Genomic DNA, 23,993 nt, shown 5'->3' on the forward strand with positions numbered 1-23,993 from the left:
TTCAATGGTTGAGTTGTGTGATAATTGTTTTTTACTCAGTTTGAGTGTGACTCCTTTACCAGTTTCATACGCTTTTTTAATTTTGTTCAATTGCACATTAGTGATAGCGAGAACATGTTCACCTTCTAGATCTGAATGAGATAGTCTTATATTGACATCAGTCTTTTCTTGAATGGCTTTTTTAATTTTATCAGATTGGCTCTGCGAGATGTTAATTTTGATGTTTTGATAATTGCTCATTTTTTTATGTATTAAAAATTATTTATTTCACTTCTCGAATATGATATCGTATTGTAATATCCTCTCCACGAAAATCAACCAAATCTCCATTCTGATCAATGATGCGAGTAACCATTGTTGAAATTTCAAACAGTTTAACAGGAAGATAAATCAAATGCATTGGTCTCTCGATGATTTTACAGCCAGGACTAACATTTGGATAAAAGGAGTAAATGCAATTTAATTGGGTTCCATTAATATAGGATGATCCGATAACGTTGTTAACGATTCTGATGGTGTTAATGCTTGAAATTCTAACGATATGATCCGACTCGTATTCGGAATTGGAATTTAATTTTCTTTTAGTAAACCCTAAAACTGAAGAGATGCTATTCTCCACGTTAAAGTCAATCAAATAATTCAAACCAAGTTTAATGTTTGATTTTAAAGTATTAAGATTGATTCCAATTTGAAGGTTGCTTGGTGAGTAATTAATTTTATTTGCAATAATATAACTTCCACGTTGAGCTGATTTTATTGTGCTTAAAATAGACCTTTGCAAATACTCATTGATGTCTTTAATGTCATAGCTTCCTGATGGAATGATAATGTTCTCCCAATTAGCTCCATTGTTCATGCTGTATTTGAAAGAATTGTTTTTACTGCTTACATTTGGAATGCTGTTGTAAGTCTCAAGACCGAGAAAAGCCATTTCATAACTTTTTCCTTCGTCATAAACGATTTTATCCAAAAAATCAGTGGTGATAACACTTGATTTTCCATCTACATCGATGATTATACCTGTCATTTTTTAAAATAATAATTATTTTTTAAATTGTTTTAGAAAAATAAAAAATTGTCAAACCCGCTTCGGTACTTTCCCTCGTTCTTTTTAGAAGAGAGATCAATGACGGCAAATCCGTGAGGTTCATTCCAGCAATGATTGCAAAAGGCTTTAAAATCTTCTATTTTCATATCGCACGAAACGTGGTCTTGATAAATGTGATTAACACTTTTTTGGTCTTGTTTAAAGAGACAAATAAAGTTAGCATTTTCTCTGATGGTATGTCTTGGAATCTCGAAATAGTTTTGAGCGAGGTAAAAGCAGTCGACGTTAGAGTGTCTTCCTCGGATGTAATATTTTTCGCACTTGTTTTGATTAGTTAATTGCAAATCGTCAAAGATCATCAAATTGTTTTTGGTTGAGTCTAAGGATTCAGGTTCAGGCACATCGTCCGCTGTTTCAAAAAATTGACACTCCATATCATCATTGTTGGAATATTTTTTTGAAAGGTTGTTAACATCTTCAGGGTTTAAATTCAATTTTTCCATTTCGTCTTGTACATCATCCGTTAACAAATCAACAATATCCTTTTTAGGAAGTTTATTTTCGAAGGATCTTTTGAGTATATTGTATTCAGGTTGAAAAAGGGATTTTCCAAAGACATACAATCGGTTGTAATCTAGCCATCCCGGTCTGAGAAGTAGATTGAGCAGTAACGTTGTTTTTCCATATCCAGACTTTCCAACGATGATTCCTCGAATGCTTCTCAGTAAAAGATTGCTGTTGTTTCTTTTGGTTTTCCCAATTTTACACGACAATTTCATCACTTCCATTTTTTATATTTAAAAAGTTTTTATATATGTTAAAATGTACTGCGTTAAGTGTAGAAGAGAGACTGAAACCATTTACTTGAAAAACGAGATCACAAAAAACAACAGACCTATGTTGAAAGGGACTTGCAACTCTTGTGGGATAAAAAAATGCAAGTTTGTTTCTTCGCATACGCCCAAAGGATCATCTTCGCATGCGATCAATGGAGGAGACTTGGTGGAATCGATCAACAATTTTTCAAAAAAAATAAAGCTTCCATGGGCAAAGTTTCCAGGAGAAATGCACATTCCAGGGATGAATTTTGCAGGGCCTGGAACCAATTTGGACTTAAGACTCACTTCCACAGACATGTATCAAGATTGGAGCAAACCGGTAGACAGAGTGGACAATGCAGCGTATCACCATGATTTGGCATATAAATATTTAAACGACGTTCAAAGCAGAAATTTGGCTGATCAAATGATGCTTGAAGAAATGAATTCGATTCCCAATCCCACTCAAAAAGAAATAAGCGAGCGAAAAATCATCGCTCCCATCATCAAAGCCAAAGCTAAATTTGGATTGGGTGTAAGTGATTTGAAATGGACAGACCAGCTTGCAGAGGAGCTTCATAAACCGGTGATTCATCATTTTAAAAGAAGAAGGGTGTTTTCAAAGTATGGATGGATCGTTCCGTTAAAAAGCAAAACGGGTCTTGAAGTGGCAGAATCGTTTAAAAAGATTTTTGGTGAAAGAAAATGCGTCAAATTGTGGGTAGATAAAGGAAAAGAGTTTTACAACAAGCACGTGAGAGCGTTGGGTGTGCAATTATACTCCACTGAAAACGAGGAAAAAAGTTCTGTTGTCGAGCGATGGAACAGAACGATGAAAGAGAGAATGTTTAAATATTTTTCAGCCAACAATACCAATAAATATATTGACGTATTGGATGAGATGGTGAAAAATTACAACAACACAAAGCACTCTTCTATCAAAATGACACCAGTTGAAGCTAGCGATGAAAAGAATAAAGGTAGGGTATGGTGGAATCTGTATGGAAAGGATCAAAAATTACCAGCAAAACCAAAATTTTCCATAGGTGATCAAGTGAGGATCGTAAAAAAGAAGTCTCATTTTGAAAAAGGGTATACGCCGAGATGGACTGAAGAGGTTTTTACCGTGTCAAATGTTCAGCATACGAATCCACCCACGCATAAAATCTCTGACGCTAACGGTGAAGAAATTCAAGGCACCTTTTACGAACAGGAGATGCAAAAGACGCATCAAGACATATTCAGAATTGAAAAAATCATTCGCAAAACCAAGAGCAAGTCGTTAGTCAAATGGCTGGGATATCCAGACTCGTTTAATTCATGGGTAGATAATAATGAATTGTTAAGTTTGCAAAAATGATCTAAAAATTTATTTTTAATATGTAAAATGCATGCTCCTCACAAGTTTTTTAGAAATGTTGCCTCAGCAGAAGTTCATAGTTTGGATTTGCAATTAAAAATTTTGGAAGAGAGGGTTAGAGAGTTGGAGGAAAGAAGACCAAACAACATTATTGTGTCTACGAAAACGTTAGATCATCCACCTTATTTCAACGTTAACGAACAATATGAGATTTTTGCTCAGAAAGACATTAAATTTGCTGCTCTCTCACATACAATGATAGCTTTATCCATTGGGCTGAGTTTGGAGAAAGGTGTTGCAGTGATAACATTAATGAATAAAATTACTGATCAATTGAATTATAGAAAAAACGAAGTTATTATTTCAGAGTCTGTAGATGATGTTATTATGGACGTGAATAGTAACAGCAAACAGGACGTGATTGTTAAAAAAGGAGAAAAACTTTGTAAGATTAACTACATTGATTTAAAATAGTTTTTTCTTAATAAAAATGGAAATATTGAATGAAAAACTTTATCCAGTTCTTCCATCAGCTCCTATAGAAGAAGGAGGGCATGTTTATAGGCTTCAGAAAATAAGCGAGATTCAGAAAGAGATAGAGAGTGAAAAAGCAAAGCGAGTTCATCTAAGCAAAAAGTATCATCGCGTGTTTAGGATCATTTTTAATGTAGATAATACAATGCAAACCTTATGCATTGCTTTGGGTGTGACTGGAATTGGCCTTTTATCAACCATCGCTGCTGCCCCTGTTGCAATTGCGTGTGAAGGTGTAGCTATTGGAATGGGTTTTTTATCAATTGTAGGAGGACAAGTCAACAAAAAACTAGCATTAAAAGCGGAGAAGCATGAGAAGATCAAAGTGTTGGCCGAGTCTAAATTAAACACGATCAGCGAACACATTTCCAAAGCGTTGATAGACGGAAAAATAAGCGATTCAGAGTTTCAATTGATTCTTGGGGAGCTTCAAAAATTTAAATCCTTGACGGTGGAAATACGAACCAAAACCAAAAAGGGAATAGATGAAGTTACTAAAGAAAACTTGATCCAAAAAGGTCGAGAAGACGCGATTCAAACGTTTAACAATTTGTTTAAAAAAGGATCAACGTAGTCGTAAAAAACAATTTATGTTTTTTTTTCCACGTATTTCAAAAAGATGTTTTTCTTTAAAATACAAGACCTGAATAAAAGGGATGAAATTGTGAAACAAATTAATGACAGAAGAAAGAGAATTTATCAGAACAGCATCAACGACAACATTTCAGATGTTAATTTTCAAGCTGATTTGAGCAAGCTGTTCAAGCCGATCATCGAGAGCAATAAAAAGATGATCAAGAGCCTGTCAGTCGATCAAAAAAAGAAAAGACCTTTCGAAGTGAACAAAGTTGGAGATAAAATGTATATTGGAAAAATGGGGGTTGAAATAGATGGAAATGATATCATTGTCGGTGGTGAAAGGTATGAAGGGACAAAAGGTCTTTGGGAGCTGATGACTGAATTAACAATACCAAAGAGCTATACCGATGAAGATTTGCAAAATTATGAAAAAATTTTAATGGATAGTGATGCTATAAGATCTGATTCGCAACCGCATAAACCGAAATCATCAAGAAGACCAAAGTATCAGCAACTTATTGCTCCTATTTGGGAAAAAATGATGCGTATTGAAAAAGGTAAAAAAGGTCGTGGTGTCATTATTCTTCCAGGCAATCCTAATGCGTTGGTGGAAAAGCTTGAATTGAGTATTGCTGCATGGCATGCTGGGAATAAAGAGTCAAGAAATGTGGCTGTTGCTATTTGCGATGAGCTGTTGAGACAAGGAGAGATTAATAAAGAGGAATATAAATCGTTAATGAGGACTATTGATAAAATTATTTAAAAAATTGTTTTTATTTAAAAAATGGTCATTGTGAACAAAAGAAGATATGTGAAAAAGAACGTTGTTGGTGGAGGTGGTATTGTGGACATGATTAAAAATTTCATAAAAAGAGCAGCTGCGTCAAGTGTGTCAAAAGCAACAGTGAATTTGCTTAAAAATGCTGCAACAAGCAAAATTGGACAAGAAGCGATTACAGCTGCAAAATCTGCTGGGACAGAGTTAGCCCTTTCAGCCATTTCCGCTGCTAAAGACGTGGCTATTGATAAAGGTAAAAAGACCATTGAGAAATTAAAGACTTGTTCATCTATTCAAAGTAAGAAAATGTCTAAAAAGAACGCGATTCGAATTCAAGACCTGGTGAAAATGGGACAGGGCATGAAAATAGTATGAAGATTTCTGTTGCGATGGCTTGTTATAAAATTGCGATTTCTTGCGATGAGAGACATTTAAATGAATTAAATAATTTTTTTATTATATAAAAAATGATAAGTACTGAGCGATTAAGAGTTACTGAGAACCCAGAGTATGATATTGGTATTGAAAAAGTTGATTTTTTTGAGTATCTTCCAACCAATCTCGATTTAAATTCTTCAGGCACGATTACTTTTGAGATTGACTGTCAATCGATTCAAACAGTACCATCAGAGGCTTACATTCTTATTGAAGGAGTGTTGAAAAAGAGCGATGGAACCTTTTACGATGCTAAAGACAACATTGCACTGGTGAACAACGCTTTGTTGTATTTGTTTAATGATGTGACTTATGACTTGTCGGGAGAGCAAGTGGAACGAGTGATGTATCCAGGTCCAGCCACCACCATACTTGGATTGATGAAATATCCTTATGGATTTCAGTTTGCTGATGGATTAAAACAGATGTGGTATATGGATACGTCAAATCTTGTTGAAAATGAAGGATTTAAAGTTAGACGAGACCATTTGTTTGCAGACACTACATCCGTTGGCGCTTTTTCGTTTAAAATTCCGTTGAAGCACATTTTTGGATTTTGCGAAACCTATGACAAAGTTGTTTACGGGTGTAGACATACCATCACCTTTACAAAGAAAGAATGCGATGATGCAATTTATAGAGCGGAAAGTGTTAGTGCAGGAATGATCAACCTTAAAAAATTCAGACTTTATATGCCTCGCGTTGAATTGGATATTTCGAAAAAGACTGATTTCATGAATTTAATGGCTCAAAAAATTCCCATTCAAGTGGCTTATAAATCAAACAAATGTGAAAGACAGCTTATTCCAGCCGGTCAAACAGAATTTACCTGGTCGCTTGGAAGAGTCACTGACAAAAGCATTCGAAGATTTATCTTGTTCGGACTTCAGACAAACAGAAATTCCAATCAAACAGTTAATCCGTCACTATTTGACCATTGTGATGTTAGCAATTTTTACGTGACTGTTAATGGAATAAAGTATCCAAATTACAATTACGACTTGAATTTTGGAGAAAAGAGAGTGGTCATGGCTTATTCAGATGCGTTCTCTTTTGATGAAAAATATTACGGCACAAATGATCTTGTTTGTCAATCAGGGTTAACCTTGCTTGAATATATAAAACTATATCCGTTGTTCTTTGTGGATATCAGCAAGCAAAAAGAAAGAGTGGCGTCGGAAACAGCTGAATTAGTGGTAAACCTTAAATTTCGAACTTCAACTATTGCAAATACCGTTATTTTTGCAGTGGTGATCTCTGACAAACTGCTTAAATTTGTTTCAGACGGAACCAACATGACTGCTGTTTATTAGTTTTTAATCTGAATAAAAATGGATAGCAAAACGTTAAAAGAATTGCGTGAACTAGGTAAAAGCCATGCGATAAAGGGTTACTCGGAAATGAAAAAGGATGAGCTTGTGAAAGCAATAAAAAACACAAGACCAGTCATTGGTGAACATTCTAAAGAATCATGATTTTTTGAATTGACTTAAAAAAAAAAATCTTGGTATAATAAAATGAGATATACAACATCGTATTTGAAAAATTTGTTGGATGAAAACGGCGTTAGTAAAACAGCAGATGATTTAATAACGTTGATGATGCTTGCGGTTGAAAATAATTTGATCAGTAAAGATGAGATTTTAGAAAGAGCAAAAGAAAAAAAAGTAAAGCCTCCTCCAAAAGAAAAAAAACCTGTTGATCCAAAATGGGAATGGCTTAGTTTAGTTAAGAAAAAACCCATCACTGTGAGAATAACCAACATTGAAACGGGTGAGGTGACTGAATACAAGTCTCTCTACAAAGCGATGGCAGGGACTGGACGTGGATGGAGATATTTAGAGCGTCGAGATGGAAAGGTTGATAATGGAATCAAGATTGAATTTTTAAATTCTGAAAAGCTTGAAAAACGTAAAAAGCAGCAAAATTGATTTTTTAACTTTTAACATGTTAAAAAATTGACTTAAATAAAATTCTTGGCATAAATAAAAAGATGGAAAGCGTGCAAAAGGATGATCTTTTAAATGCTCTTGATGATAGCTTTGAGTCAACTTCTGATACGGCTAAATCAAAAAGTTTGCTTAAATTTCTAAAAAACATAAGAAAACTTCCAAAGGAACATCGAATAATTTTCAAAGAAATGGTTGAAGTAGCACCTTTTGAAGAAGTGATCAGAAATTTAAAAGAAGACATTGATCTGCGTAATAAATTCCTGATAGGAACAAATTGGAAACTAAATGCTAGGGGACGTAATAATTGTCGTAAAATCACTGAACATATTAGAGAGATTGAAAATATGTATTCACGTCTTTCTAAATAATTTTTTAATTCTTTTCGCTGGGAATTAAAAAACGGTAAAAACTTTTCGAAGAAGAAAATATGCTGAAAGTGTGCCAAGATTTAAAAAAAATTGAATTGACTTAAAGAAAATCTTAGTATAATAAAAATGAGTATCTATTCTTCAAAACCAGATTTAATTGCTAAAGAGCGAAAACTTGAATGCATCGAAAAAAATTTTCTTTCCCTTAATAAAATGGGTGATAAAACTGATGCTAAAAAGCAAAAAGCAAAAACTTTCGCCAAAGAGCGAAAAATTGAAAGTGACATAAAGAAAAATCTTTCCGTAATAAAAATGGAAAGTAAAACTGTGAAAGATCGAAAAGTATCAATGGCATCATTAAGAAGGGATGCTAAAGAAAGAGCTATAAAAGACTATACCAGAATGACTAGGGAAGAGCTTGTTGAGGCTATTAAAACAACAAGACCTATCATTGGGTATGGACCTGCTACTCGTAGACGAACGACTGAGGGAAGACCGTTGCCTGTTAATGAAAGACCTACCGTGGTTAGGTTTGTTCAACCACCTGTAAAAGTTTCTGTAAAACCGACAAAAGTAAGGTTTGTTCAACCACCTGTAAAAGTTTCTGTAAAACCGACAAAAGTAAGGTTTGTTGTTGGTTCTGAAAGACCTGTGCCTGCCCCAAGACCTGTTCCTGTCCCAAGACCTGTGCCTGCTCAAAGACCTGTGCCTGCCCCAAGACCAAGGTCTGACGACTTGATTTCATTCGAACCTTCTACTCTCTTGCAAAATCGGGTGACAGGAGATGAACTCTCTATTCTTAACACACCGGTTATCGATTCAACAAACGTTATTACACCTAGACCAGTTCCAGCACCAAGACCTGGTTTATTTTCAAGTCTGACGGCAGTTGCAAAAAGTGTGGCGTCCTATGTTACAACTAAGTTTAATGATATTAAAGAATGGATAGATCCCTACGTTCCTGAAGTAGTCAAGAAGAATGTAAACGAATCAGTGAAACAAATCGATGAAAAGATAAAGTCTATCAAATCACTTGTATTAAGAACAGTGTATAAACAGCCTGTGTCAAAACCATTTACAGTAAAGTTTAAAATGACTGAACATTCTGCAGAGCGTGCTGTGAGACAATTTTCTTACAAGCCTTCTTCTCGATACCAAGACATTGCATCCTTTTTTAATTTGGTAAGAGAGTCTGCCATTCAAACCATGGAGGGAGAAAGAAACACCAAAGTAAGAATTATTTTAACGCGCGAAATGAAATCTGTAAGCATCATGACTGGTGAAGAAGTGACTCGGGAAGCAAACTTTTCATCCAACTCGGAAATTATTCTAGCGGCTACGGATTTAAGAACGTTAATAAGGCAAATGGAAGAAAAAATCTTGGAAAATAGTGTCAAATACAACAAGTTGGGATCTAATGGCGTCTTGTCCAAGATTTTAAAAATGGACATGAATTTTATCGACTATAGACCTCTCAGCGGTTCTTCCTACATGGAGCTACCTCCCAAGTTGAAAAACAAAAAGGCAATCATCAACATGGAAAACAACGACAATGAATGCTTCAAGTGGTGCGTCACCAGAGCTCTAAACCTTAAAAATAGAGACAACGAAAGAATTGATGATGACTTGATTCTAAAATCAGAAGAGCTCGATTGGGATGGAATAAAATTTCCTGTTGATTACCATAAAATCGACAAGTTTGAAGTGAATAATCCTGAAATTAGCGTAAACGTCTATGAGTATGAAGAAAAAGCACCTCAACCTTTACGAGTATCTGATTTTATGGACCGAAAGCATTGTGTTGATTTGTTGTATATTTCAAACGAAGAAAACAGCCATTATTGTCTCATTAAAAATTTCAGTCGGTTTGCCGGTTCTTCAGCATCGAAAAAGCAACATAAAAGATATTTTTGCAGAAGGTGCATGCAAGGTTTTGGTCAAGAAGAAAAGCTGCTATGATAATGCTCCAATGAGAATCGATCTTCCTAAAGAAGGGTCGACCCTTGAGTTTAAAAACTTTCAAAAGGGTATGAGACATCCGTTTGTGGTCTATGCCGACTTTGAAAGTTTTATCAAGCCCATCGATGACAGCACTGAATATAATAATAAAGAATCGTACACCAAACAATATCAAAAGCATGTTCCAAGTTCCATCGTCTATTATATCAAATGCTACGACGAGACCATTTACAAGGGAAAGCTTGAAACGTACACAGCTGAAAGCGATGATGATGACGTGGCTAAAAAATTTATCACCAGGCTTGAAGCAGACCTTAAAAAGATTTGGAACGACAGCGATTTACTACAACAACAATGGGAAAAAAATAAAATAGAAACTGATGAGGACAAGAAGAAGTTTGAAGCTGCAACTGAATGTCACATTTGCAATAAAGATCTTAACGGTGATAAAGTATGGGACCACTGTCATTTGACTGGAAAATACCGTGGTGCTGCTCATAATAAATGCAACTTGGATTATCAAATTCCAAAATTTATTCCAGTTGCCTTTCATAACTTGTCTGGCTACGACTGTCATTTATTCATCAAGAAATTAGGTGGAAAGCTCAATTGCATACCCAACAACGAAGAAAATTACATCAGCTTCTCGAAAAAAATCAAAGTAAGAGAATTTATCAATAAAAAAGGTAAACTTCAAGGAGTTTGGAAAGAAATTAGGTTTATTGACACCACCAGATTCATGCCTGACAAATTAGAAAAACTGGCTAAAAATCTAACCGACGATCAATGCAAAAACGTTAAAAAATATTTTTCTGAAGATAAACAGTTTAACTTGATAAGAAAAAAAGGCATTTACCCTTACGAATGGGTAGACTCGGTTAAAAAGTTTTCCGAAACGCAATTGCCTCCTATCAAAGCCTTTTATTCCAAACTGGAAGATGAACCAGCAAAAGAGGAAGACTACGCGCATGCACAAAACGTTTGGAAAGTATTTGGATGTGAAACCTTTAAAGATTACCACGAGCTGTACAACAAGTCTGACGTGCTGATTCTTGCAGATGCCTTTGAAAATTTTAGAAACGTATGCATAAAATGTTACGGCCTTGATCCCGCCTGGTATTACATCTCTCCTGGATTAGCCTGGGACGCCATGTTAAAGAAAACTAAAATTAAATTGGAATTGATAACCGATATTGACATGCTCAACATGATCCGAAAAGGAATACGCGGTGGAATCAGCATGATATCCAACCGACTTGGAAATGCTAACAACAAATACATGGACGAATATGATCCTTCAAAACCATCGAAATTCCTTCAGTATTTAGACGCCAACAATTTATACGGATGGGCCATGAGCAAACCTCTTCCCGTTGGAGGATTCAGATGGATGAATGATCTTCAAAATTGGCGCAGCATGCCATGCATACTTGAAGTTGACTTGAGCTATCCTGATGAGCTTCACAATTTACACAACGACTACCCTTTGGCTCCTGAAAGATTAACCATTGGAAAAGTAGACAAACTTGTTCCAAATTTAAACAAGAAAGAAAAATACGTCGTTCATCACGAAAACCTAAAACTCTATGAACGATTGGGTTTAGTCATCACCAAAATTCATCGTGGTATCGCCTTTGAAGAAGAACCCTTCATGAAAGAATACATTGACCTCAACACCGATAAAAGAAAAGAAGCTACCAACGAATCTGATAAGGAATTTTTCAAACTCATGAACAACTCTGTCTTTGGAAAAACAATGGAAAATATTCTTAAGCGCGTTGATGTCAGACTCATCACCACTAAAAAAGAAGCTTTAAAATTATCCAAAGCCCCTCGTTATAAACGAAACACCATTTTTGATGAAAACGTAATCGCAATTCACATGGAAAAAACAAAATGCTTTTACGATAAACCTGTTTACTTGGGAATGAGCATCCTCGATTTGAGCAAAACTTTGATGTTTGATTTCCATTACGGATACATCAAACCTAAATACGGTGATAAAGCCAAGCTGCTCATGACCGACACTGACTCACTTTTTTACGAAATCGAAACGGATGATTTTTTCAAAGACATTTCAAACGATCTTAAAAACATGTTTGACACGAGCAACTTTTCTAATAACCATCCTGCCATTGAAAACGTTGGCTTTGAAGTAGGATTAAATAATAAGACCATCGGCATGTTCAAAGACGAAGCCGGAGGAAAAATAATTAAAGAGTTTGTTGGACTTAGACCCAAGCTCTACTCTTACAAAATCACTAAAGATGAACACAAAAAATGCAAAGGGATGAAAAAGAACGTGGTCAAAAATAAGATTACTCACCAACATTTTAAAGACTGCTTATTGACTGGAAATGAACAACTTGCGACCATGAACGTTTTCAGATCTCATCTTCACGACATCTACACTGAAGAAATTAACAAAGTTGCACTCAGCGCAAAAGATGACAAAAGAATCCTATTGAATGATCACACCACATTGGCTATTGGACACTACAAGGTAAGAAAATAAAAAGGTATGAAAAATTTAGTTTATTTGAAACAAATTCTTCGAATTCTTACGCATCTTAAAAGATACACAAATGATTATTTTTATACTTCTTTACACATCCGCCATCTTGGAAAAAAAACATTGAACCCCCCATTACGCTATCCATGCGCCAGAACACTAATTAAAAACACAGCAAGAAGTTTTATTAATTCCTTAATGTCACCCTATGCAACGATATACATACCCTCCCATACTTAAGGGGTATCAATGCGCCAGAATCGGCCTTTTGTAGTAGTATCGGGTTAAAAGAAGAATTGCAATTCTAAAGTAATCCTCCCCTACGATAATAGTGAGACCATCTTAACACGGCTGTTCTGACGATAGATGATAGGTGATAGGTGATGATCTGGTAAAAGAAGATGTCAAGTTTGGGGTAAAACACCAAAATTTGGTCTAATGTCTAAATCGAATTTTCTCTTGTTACACAATATATAGAACAAGTCAGTATTTTATTCAAATCGTTAAGTGTGAAAATTAGAGATGCTGTAAACGACCGATAGGATCCTACTTCACCGTCATACCTAATAGTTTTTTACCACCACCAACACCTCTCTTACAATTACCAGATAGAGGACTTCAAAATCCAAACACATCGGACCACAAAAATCACAAGTTTCCATTCCATTTTGTCGGACGAGCAAAAGAGTTTGATGATGTTGTCCTACGCCTGGTATAGTGGTATTTAAGGTCCCACCCTACGATCTCTTCAGCCCATTTATGCTATCTCTTCTTAATATTTGTTACATTTTTTTGCATCTAATGTGTTGGTAAAAAATTTGGTTTTATGTCAACGATTGACGTCATTTTGCACTTTCAATCCTGAACAGCACCCGATCAGGCTAAGGTTAAAAATTTGTGACGTACTTTTAGGTGTGGGCATGAAAGCAAAAATGTTACGACCTGCTACAGGGAGGAGGGAGGTGTTAAAAATGGTTCGAAATTAAGTGACGTAATGTAAATACAACCACTTAATAGATTCTTCCCGAAACAGACTCACCTGATGGTGGACATTGACAAATCAGCCAAAACTCAACCTTCTTACTGGATTGTTAAATATTGGTAAAGCAAAAAAATATTGTAATCTTTAAATTCTATTTAAAAATTACAATGTTATTTTGAAATATATTAAAAATTTTGTTTACTAAACAAAAAAATTTTGAGGCATGCTTAAGAAAGGTAATGAGGTTCTTGAATTTCGATTGACAAAATCTTGTTAAAAATCTTTCTAACATTTTATTTTAACCAAACTGGGCAATTTTACTTATACTGATAAGTAATTATGAATTGAATTCAAAGGTTCCCTTAAAAAATCGTTGTTTTTTTCTGACTGACTTATTCAATCCAAGACATTATTTTAACATCAGTCATTTAACTTTCAATCTAAGATTTTTTTATTTAACAGGGGAGTGTAAAAGCTTGCTCTAAAAACACTGTGTGTGTGTTGTGTGTGTGTGTGTGTGTGTGTGTGTGTGTGTGTGTGTGTGTGTGTGTGTGTGTGTGTGTGTGTGTGTGTGTGTGTGTGTGTGTGTGTGTGTGTGTGTGTGTGTGTGTGTGTGTGTGTGTAATTACATATATATATATGTATATATATATGTATATATATATATATATATATATATATATATATATATATATATATATATATATATATATATATATATATATATATATATATATATATATATATATATATACACACACACATATATATATTACATATGTGTGTGTGTGTGTGTGTGTGTGTGTGTGTGTGTGTGTGTAATTACATATATATATATGTATATATATATATGTATATATATATATATATATATATATATATATATATATATATATATATATATATATATATATATATGCATATGTACATGTAATATTAAAATGCATCCATATAATATACAATGTAACTAAAGTTTAAAAAATCACTTTTTTAAGATATTTCTTTTTGTGAATTAATGATGTAATATCAGAAAAACCCTGAATACTGCATCATATGCACTAATTGTCTTCTTTACAGCTCATTCATTACTCTGAGCATTATTTGGTATTGTTTCAGAGATAATACTCTTCACACTGAAAGTCATGGTTGTTTCAATAGTAAGGTTAAAGGTTTGAAAAGGTTCTGAAATAGTTTCAAGGTACATAATTTAGTGAGAATTTAATCACCATATTAAGAGAGGAAGCAGAAGTTGTTTTCTGAGCAGAAAAGTCTTCGTATGAGGACTTTCTAGTTTTAGGGATCTGGTCCACTCTTAAAAACCACTATAATTGAGAATGACAAAGCAAACTGGTTAGTTTCACTGTGGTCAAACCAAGCCTCATAAATGACGCACTTCTCAATAACTTGCTCCTACATTTTCACTACCCTCAAGGTGGATCCTCAGTTATTATATATCTTTAATTTCGAACCACATTAAATAATACATGACCACCACATTCCACATTGTGTTCCAAATTCTTAATGTTTAGTTTTTTGCCCCTGAAGATTGTTTGAAATAAAGTTAGTTTGTACAGCATACATATATTAAGGTTAATTTCTGTTCAAGTAGATCCTCTGCTTTTAGCACTGCATAGTCTTTTTTTATGTCTTCCTGAGTTAAGAGAGAAGTAGCTGAGAACATTTTGAATACTTAATATGTGAAATTTGAAGGCAAGAAACTGCAGCAACTTTAAAAGCATAAAACCTTATAAACATTAGTAAACAAACATACTTTTTTTTTCTATAATCTTTCCTGATATAAAAAAATTTCTTTTTTTAAGAAATCAAATATTTATTTTATAAGGAACTATTTTATTTGTAAAATTTAGTTTATAAAACAACTTTTTTTGATAATATATTGTGATAAGTAAGTTTCACCAGATTCTCTTTAAAACTAAATTTTTTTTTTTTTTTTTTGCAATTTTTTAGTTTACTTAAAAAACTTTTCAAACTCAAATTTTTTGTTTTTGTAAAAAAATACATGCATGCTATGTCTATATTTTTTTATAAACACTTTTTTTTTTAGATATAGTTATCAATTACAACTTGTTACTCAGTTTAACTTCCTTTAATATTTGTAAATGGATTTATCTGCAGTAAGTAATAGTTATATACTTTTAAACTTAAAATGATAAATACAATAGTGTTTACATATTTATCTTAATGGTTTCTAGAAATAAGGCCTTACTCACTTTATTGGAATACACAACAAGTGTAATTAAGTTGAGAAATTACAAATGTCATTAGAAATGTGTTATTTAGGTACAAAGTTCAAATTTTAGTAATGAACAACTGCTTTAAATATCAGTTAAAATTTTTTTTTTTATTTGTAAAAAACTTTTTTTTTTATCTGTATTACATGCAAAATCTTTTTGTTTAATTTAGGTAGTAAATGAGCTGCGTAACAGTTACAATAGTGGCTGTATGCGAAGTATTGAATCCCGATTGCATCAACTTCAACGTCTTAGTGACATGCTTGATGAAAATGAAGATTTGATATTTGACGCTTTGTATAAGGATCTTCACAAAGTATGAATTGCATAAATACAAGATTTTTTCTTATTTTAGAAAATCTCAAATTAAATTTACTTCAGTATACTTTTCTTGTAAAGTTTAAAAATCTGAGATATTTTTTTTTGCCTTTTTTCTTTTTAAGTTTCATATACATCCTATCATTACTTGCATTTACCTCACTACACATGTAGGCTCTTAACAGCTAGCAATCATTATGTTGCACTCAGCAACTGCTTTTAAAATTATCAATATAGTTGTATACCAAAAAAAGCCATGAAGATTTTTAATTTTTTTACTGGATTAGTTAAATGACTTTCTTAAAGATGATGCGCTTGTATTTGATGACATTCAACCTATGTTAATTGCAATTAATGTATTGTTTTTGAGCTTAATCAAAAATTATTGAACATAATTCAAGAAACTTCAATCTTGGTGTTCCTTTATTTATTTTGAAAGTCAATGATAACTTTTCATTTGTTGCTAATCATAATGGCACCAGCAGTTATGCACCAGCCTGTTATGCACCAGCCTGTTATGCACCAGCCTGTTATGCACCAGCCTGTTAACTTTTAACATTATAGTGCTAAATTGAATACCAATGTGCATATCATTATGTTTACGGATATATTTTAAAACATAAGCTGTTTTTTTTATGATAACACACCTAAAATAAAACAATAATTTAGTCAAGACTCAAGATCTTTTTTTTTTTTGTCACTCTACAAGTGCTGGTTGGAGTATAATTGTTATACATGTAAAAAAAAATAAATTTTATAGAACTTTGTAAGCACTAATTGAAAAGGTTTTTTTTTTTTTTAGAAAAGCAAAGTCTTTTCACTATAAGCTAAATAATACTTTACTTCATAAACATTTTGAACAATTATGTTATATCACTCCTTCTTTAGCATAAGTATTTTTCTGTAAAATATTTGAAAAGATTAGAAAAGTTTTTACATTTTTAGCTATTTTTTATTTTAAAAATCGTAGTAAAATAGTTTTTATATTTTTTATAATGATTTGATCTAGTGTAAGGTGGAAGCAAATCTCATGGAATTACTTCAAGTGCGAAAAGAAATTGGTGACTGTAAGTTTGACACAATTATTATAATTGTTTGTTTTTGGAACTATCTTTTAAATTTGTGCTCTAAGTATTATTATTATTTTTTTTAAATAGTTATTATTTTTGCTATTATTATCTTTATTATTATTGTCATTATTATCTTTATTATTATTATTATTATTATTATTATTATTATTATTATTATTATTATTATTATTATTATTATTATTATTATTATTATTATTATTATTATTATTATTATTATTATTATTATTATTATTATTATTATTAGCACATATTATTATTATTATTATTATTATTATTATTATTATTATTATTATTATTATTATTATTAGCATATATTATTATTAGCATATATTATTATTAGCATATATTATTATTAGCATATATTATTATTAGCATATATTATTATGAAGTATTATTTAAAAAGATGTTAAGAACTATAATTTTTCTTAAATTAAAAAAATAATAATTCACTTCATCAAGTCTCTAACTTTTATTTTGACTTTTCTATCATCTTAAAAGATGTTAAAGTAACTTGAACACACGATCTTCCTCTAGCAATATGTTTTTTTTTAATTGATCAAAAACATTCTGAGTATTTAAAGTTTGATATTTACATCTGGCATTCATTTTTTTTTTTTGCATCTGACATCTGATATCATTGCTAATGCAGCTTAGGTGTTTCAGAGATCAGCAACCTGATATATTTTGTGACTATTTATTTCAAACTTTGTAAGGGCATTATTTAACTTGGAGCAAGTCAGCTCTTTTTTAACTTTCTTTATAGAACTTAAATAAAGTTGTATAGTAAAGTTGTTTACTTATTGCCTAAGTTGCAGGTAGAGAAAATACTTCCACATTGGCTGGGTGAGTTATTGTGTTTGTCACCTAATTCAAAACATTTTGAGAGCTAGTGCACAAACCCTTCAGTTAGTTATTTAAATAGGTATTAATGCTAAAGTAAATTAAATCAATTGAAATATTTGATGATGAAAATGAATATAATTTTATTTATATTTTTGTTCTTTTATTTGTAATTAATATTATAAATAAAAGAACCAAAAATATAAATAAGATTATAAATTATAATATAAAAAAATATAAATAAAAATATAAATTATACTAATATTAAATCTTATCAACATGTTACAGAAAGGTTTCTGCTACTAAATACATGTTACACTTGTGTTGTTTGAACTGATATTCAGTTTTTAAATAGACTGTTTGAAACCCCATTCATTAAGGAAAATAATTCTGGTACTAAATGTTGCAATACAGCAGTTGAGGTTTACAAAACTGTTCATCAGGCTCCTTCATCATATTTCTCAAAATTAATCTTTTTAGGTTATCAAAATCTGGAAAGCTGGATGGCACCAACTAAAGTGTCTCCAGACTTAATCAATGCACTTAATAGTTGTGAGATTCGCCCAGAACCAAAAGGTGTTGTTTTAATTATTAGCCCATGGAATTACCCTGTTAACTTATTGCTTTCACCATTGGCTGGAGCATTGGCAGCAGGTCTGTTTGAGATTTTTTTAATGTATGAATATATATATATATATATATATATATATATATATATATATATATATATATATATATATATATATATATATATATATATATATATATATATATATATATATACACACACACACATATGTATATATATGTATATATATATATATGTATGTATATGTATATACATATATGTGTGTGTATGTATATGTATGTATGTATGTATGTATGTATGTATGTATGTATGTATGTATGTATGTATGTATGTATGTATGTATGTATGTATGCATATATAAAAATTTCTATGAATAATAGGAATAATTACTTAAAAATAAATCTTTAAAGGTAATGTGGCTGTGATAAAGCCCTCAGAAATGGCACCAAATGTGGCTAAGGTGTTTGAATTACTCATTCCAAAGTATTTGAATAAAGTAAGTAGTTTTTTTTTAGAAAAATTTTTTGTTACTTTTGTTATATCAAAGAGCTTCACTATTTGATGTCTGTTTACAAGAATCGCAGCATGATTTTCCTTTTGAAATCATATTTATATTTTCTACACTTCACTTATGCAGATCTTTTTTCTTCTTTAAGTTGTCTCTTTAGACAATCGAATTGGTTTTTAAATCAGCATCCACGCATCGTGTGATGTCTTTTTCTATTTTAATCGCATTAACTCTCTGTGAAAAATGTCAAACAATAAGTTCATAGGAATTTTCAAATTCTGTTTCTCTTAAGATTTACACTACTATATTCCATTATTTATTATTTCAATAATCCAGTAAATTCTCTAAATTCATAATTATATCATTTGCTCAGCTGTTGGCACTCCAAATTTTACCTACCCATGAAGTGACCATTTTTTATAGCTTTTTTTTTGATCATTTTTCAATCTCAATGATGAAATTAAGCTTTGAAAACATTGTAAATGGTTGACAACTTTCATCTAAGAAATGTTTACTATCATTTATAAACTAAGAAAACTTTAGCACTTTGATTTAAAACATGTCGATCTGCAATTATTTTCTTAACTTAAATGAAGTGTTATTGTTGACTATCATCACTCTTGGTCTGAAATTAATTATTTTTGCAAACATAAAACTATGACAAATGAATAGGATCCAGTTGACTAAAAAGTTTCAATGGGTTTGAGGCAGACTAAACATGTCAATATCTCAAATATTATTCTACTGATATTGAAAGGAAGATAAAAAGTATATAATATAATGTAATATTATACAATATAATATTATATTTACATATTTTTTCAGAAGCTTTTTCTTTATTGAATAAGCTTAGAAAATTCTTTGTTTTTATGCAGAACTCGTAATATTTCTCGATATTTTAGAATTGTGTTCAATTAATTAATGGTGGTGTCCTTGAAACAACTGCACTTCTTAAACTGCGATTTGATCACATTTTTTTCACTGGGGCTCCATCTATTGCCAAGATTGTAATGAGAGCTGCTAGTGATTACTTAACCCCTGTAACTTTAGAACTAGGGGGGAAAAGGTGAGTTGGTAAAAAGTTATTAGATTGCTCATATCATTAGATATAGGAAATCAATAGCAAAATCTAACATTAATTCATTAAAAGATTTTAATGTTATAGCATTAGTTTAAAACTATATCAATGGATTATTTAAATAAACATTTTTAAAATGTTCAGGTGTTCACGGGGTTCTAATGTTTTCTAAGCTGAGTTTATGAAAATTTGTGTGAAGTAAAGTAAAAGATAATTAAGAAGATAAAAGTTACAATAGCATAAATAATTGAAGTTATATTGAGAACTGCTAAAGATAATATTTTATGTAATAACTATAAATACCAAAAGTAATATATCCAAAAACGGTCTATGCCAAAATTGCCAAAATTGATCATTTCAGTTAAGATCATGTAAAAAAGGATTGTCTGAAATGTTTACTGTGCGGTGCACTTCTAAAACTACTAAAAAAGAAGTTCAGAGTGCTGTTTTAAATAGTACGTAGAGGTATTGTTTTTATCTATTTAGTTTTTAAAGTTACTATCAAATGCATTTAAGTATTTCCACTTTTTTGTGTGTCTCTACTGTTATATTTTCATGTTGTAATTTGCGTAATGACACAGATTTTTTTCAAACTCTGGACCTCTGTTTTTGCTCCATTATTTTTTTCACTGATTTTACTTTCTTTTTTTAAATAAATGTGCAGTTGGTTGTTTTTCTAGATTAATATATTATTAAATTTAAAACCTATTTTTGTAAGCCCTTACTTTTAATTAAAAATTTGATTTTATGGTTTCTTTTTAAAACTTGGGCTTTATGCCTTTTTTTTCATACAATGATTTGTTGCTATGAGCTAACTGATTTTGTCTTGCAAAGGTGTATTTGTGTTGAAGATGATGTGAAAGATACTTGAATTTGTGTTTTTAGTAATCTGTTACTGATTCACCTTTACTTTTATATTGTTTTTATAATTTGTTGCTGTTTTTTTTCTTTAGCCCTGCTATCATTGATGAGACATGTAATCTCGACACAATTTCTCAGCGAATTGTTTGGGGAAAGTTCTGTAATGCAGGGCAGGTTAGCTATTACTAACTGTGCAAATTTTATAATTTAAATTAGTCTGCATAGCAATCAACAAGTAATCAATCATGAAAGCCTACAATTAATATGGAAGTTTATCATTCAAACAATTCAAGTGTTGAACATCAAAAGTACTAAATATTTGCCAGGCAGTTTATTTGGACATTCCCAAAATCAGTAACAAAAATGCAACTCTTATCCGTACTTCAGCTGTACAGCATTTTAGTCTTAATCCAGCCAGCTTGAACTGTTCAGCTTGAATCATTCATCAATTCATGTTAAAAGAATTAAACCATTGCAAAAAATTACATTGAAATTGACAAATGAATACAAAGCAGCAGTTCCTCTCCTATCATCCTGGGATGGAAAACTGCTGCAAGACCAGAAATATTGTTTCTCAATCTTAGTATCTGATTTAGGGGTTTATTTTTTTGTGTGTAATAAAGTTGCCATCTGAAGCAGTTTACAAAACAATCCTAGCTTGGAACATCAACAGAAATGTTTTGACACCATATTATGGTACTTATTGAGCAAAATCTAGAGTAGAACTCTGCTGTGGTATGAAATGTCGTAACTGCGTAAAGTTGTTTTAGCAGTAATCGTTATGCTTCCTTTTGATTTTTTGAATAAAAGCTTTTTTACAAAATTTTAAAATAGATTTTCTAGGAAACAGCAATTTTTTGAAAAGACAAATTTTCCAACATGAATATCATGTAAATTCACATACTCTGTTGTTTGTGAGTTGATTACATTTCCTGAGAAACAGTGCAACAAGTTTCTTGATGATTACTAATCCGTCATTAAGATTTATAAATTCATATTAGATTTTAACTTCTTATGATTTACAATAATATGAATAAACAAATAGTGCCCGTCCACTAAAAATCACTCATCTGTGTGTGTGTGTGTGTGTGTGTGTGTGTGTGTGTGTGTGTGTGTGTGTGTGTGTGTGTGTGTGTGTGTGTGTGTGTGTGTGTGTGTGTGTGTGTGTGTGTGTGTGTGTGTGTGTGTGTGTGTGTGTGTGTGTGTGTGTGTGTGTGTGTGTGTGTGTGTGTGTGTGTGTGTGTGTGTGTGTGTGTGTGTGTGTGTGTGTGTGTGTGTGTGTGTGTGTGTGTGTGTGTGGGGGGGGGGGGGGGGGGCTACCAGGAGGAACGAACTATTTTTCCTTTTTTAGTGACATATTTAAACAATACCATATTAGGTACATATATATCTTGAATTTGATTTGTTTAATCTAATTTTTAGACATTTTCTATTCTTCATTTAGACATGTCTGTCAGTTGACTATATATTGTGTATCAGAAAATCTCAAGACGCTCTTGTTAAATCGCTAAAAAAAGCTATAGTCAAATTTTATGGTGACGATCCAAAAGAATCTAAGAGTTATGGCAGAATCATAAACGAAAGACACTTTGAGTATAAAATATCTTATAATTTCTTTAATTTCTTTTTTTTTTTTTTAGCAGTTTTGATAAATCGAAAGACTTCCTTACTTTAGGAGAATTTGCAAGTTAATCAATTCGTCAAAAATTGCTTACGGTGGTGCAGTTGACAAAAGTACTTTGTATATCGCGCCAACAATTCTAACAAATGTCACATCAGATGATTCTGTAATGAATGAAGAAATATTTGGCCCACTCCTCCCTATTCTTCCTATTGATACAGTTGAGGAAGCTATAGAGTTTGTTAATTCAAGGTAAAGAGATTTGTTCTATTAAAAAAATGCCATTTTTACTAAACCATTTATCTCCGCCTATTCTATTAGTATTTTTAAGTTTGTGTTTTTTTTTCTACCTTATTTTTGCATTTATATTCTCTGAATTTAGAGAAAAACCATTGGGCCTATATGTCTTCTCTAACAATTCATCTGTGGTGGAGAAGATTTTAAGCCAAACGTCTTCTGGAGGCGTTTGTGTCAATGACGCTCTTGTCCACGGCGGTGGTAACTTGGAAAAATCTTTTTTGTTTTTATTATTAAGCAAAATAAAGGCAACTGCAAGTCCATAAGTTTTTGTTTTTTTTTACCATAAGTAGCAGTGGCATTTATTTCCATTAGTGATTTATTTGTGCGTTTAGTTCCAAATCTTCCTTTTGGGGGAATTGGCGAAAGTGGTATGGGAGCTTATCACGGAAAAGAATCGTTCGACGTCTTTTCGCATAGAAAGTCTTGCTTATTGAAAAACCAGAAATTTGAATTTACGAACGCGTAAGTTTTACTTTTTTATGCTTAGAATTTTTTTTTCTTTCGCTATCATCATTCCTACGTTTTCTTATCAATTTTTGAAATAATTTAGTATCCGATACCCCCCCTATGACGAAAATTGGGTTGTGATACGATGGTTAGATTGGTTGCTTAGACCGAGTTTAAGACGTCGCTCTCGTTTCACTTTGTTTCATTGGTCCCTTTTTGCGCTTATATTTGCGCTCGTTCTTAAAGCTTTGGCGTACTTTTAATTTTGAAAATTTTCTTCTAAAATAAACTGTGGTTAACTCTTATTGTTATTTTATTTTATTTTTTTTAAATAAATAATCTTAATATTAGTATTGTAAAAATATTATCATGTTATTTATAATTTACTATTTTGAAAACATAACTCACGTTTCATAACACGAAAACTTAAAAAGTCGTAACCAAAAAAGGACTGGGCATCGACTTAATTCCAGAACGATGCAGCTCCTGAGAGCTTTTTTTGATTGGTTGAATTTGATGAGTGTTTTTTTTTTTTTCTCTTCTTTTTTTTTTTTTTTTTTTTTTTTTTTTTATATATATGATTGTAAGGATAAGTAATATAAATCCATTATATTTGTATAATTGTAATGTAAAATTAATATAAATAATTTTGATTACTCGGTGAGGATTGCACAAAAATTGTAAAACAACGCCACATAGATCAAATTATGCTGAATAAATCAAATTATGAAAAATGGACCAGCGTGTAAGAATTATAAATTAT

The 23,993-nt window shown here is 31.8% G+C and overlaps 1 protein-coding gene across 1 annotated transcript; it reads left to right on the forward strand.

Moving 5' to 3' along the window:
* The first annotated feature begins 13,230 nt into the window (after nt 1–13,230).
* LOC145201959 (aldehyde dehydrogenase, dimeric NADP-preferring-like) lies at nt 13,231–23,554 on the forward strand. The gene is made up of 13 exons (XM_090083156.1): nt 13,231–13,444; nt 15,391–15,460; nt 15,750–15,893; nt 16,905–16,962; nt 18,307–18,480; nt 18,826–18,911; nt 19,826–19,989; nt 20,955–21,036; nt 22,307–22,455; nt 22,538–22,735; nt 22,866–22,981; nt 23,116–23,245; nt 23,334–23,554. Exons 2-13 carry the CDS (start codon nt 15,446–15,448, stop codon nt 23,491–23,493), a joined length of 1,476 nt encoding a protein of 491 aa, XP_089939282.1. The 5' UTR covers nt 13,231–13,444; nt 15,391–15,445; the 3' UTR covers nt 23,494–23,554.
* Nucleotides 23,555–23,993: the final 439 nt, after the last annotated feature.

This window comes from Hydra viridissima, unplaced genomic scaffold, assembly GCF_058129835.1.
Source record: "Hydra viridissima isolate aposymbiotic clone 2 unplaced genomic scaffold, HvirCarnegie_v1 scaffold_3, whole genome shotgun sequence".
Lineage (NCBI taxonomy): Eukaryota > Metazoa > Cnidaria > Hydrozoa > Anthoathecata > Hydridae > Hydra > Hydra viridissima.

Excerpts from the sequence above, each read along its gene's own strand:
- LOC145201959 (XM_090083156.1), top strand. Across the intron at positions 22,982-23,115 it reads CGCTCTTGTCCACGGCGGTG|TTCCAAATCTTCCTTTTGGG; the intron begins GTAACTTGGAAA and ends TTGTGCGTTTAG. Across the intron at positions 23,246-23,333 it reads AAATTTGAATTTACGAACGC|TATCCGATACCCCCCCTATG; the intron begins GTAAGTTTTACT and ends GAAATAATTTAG.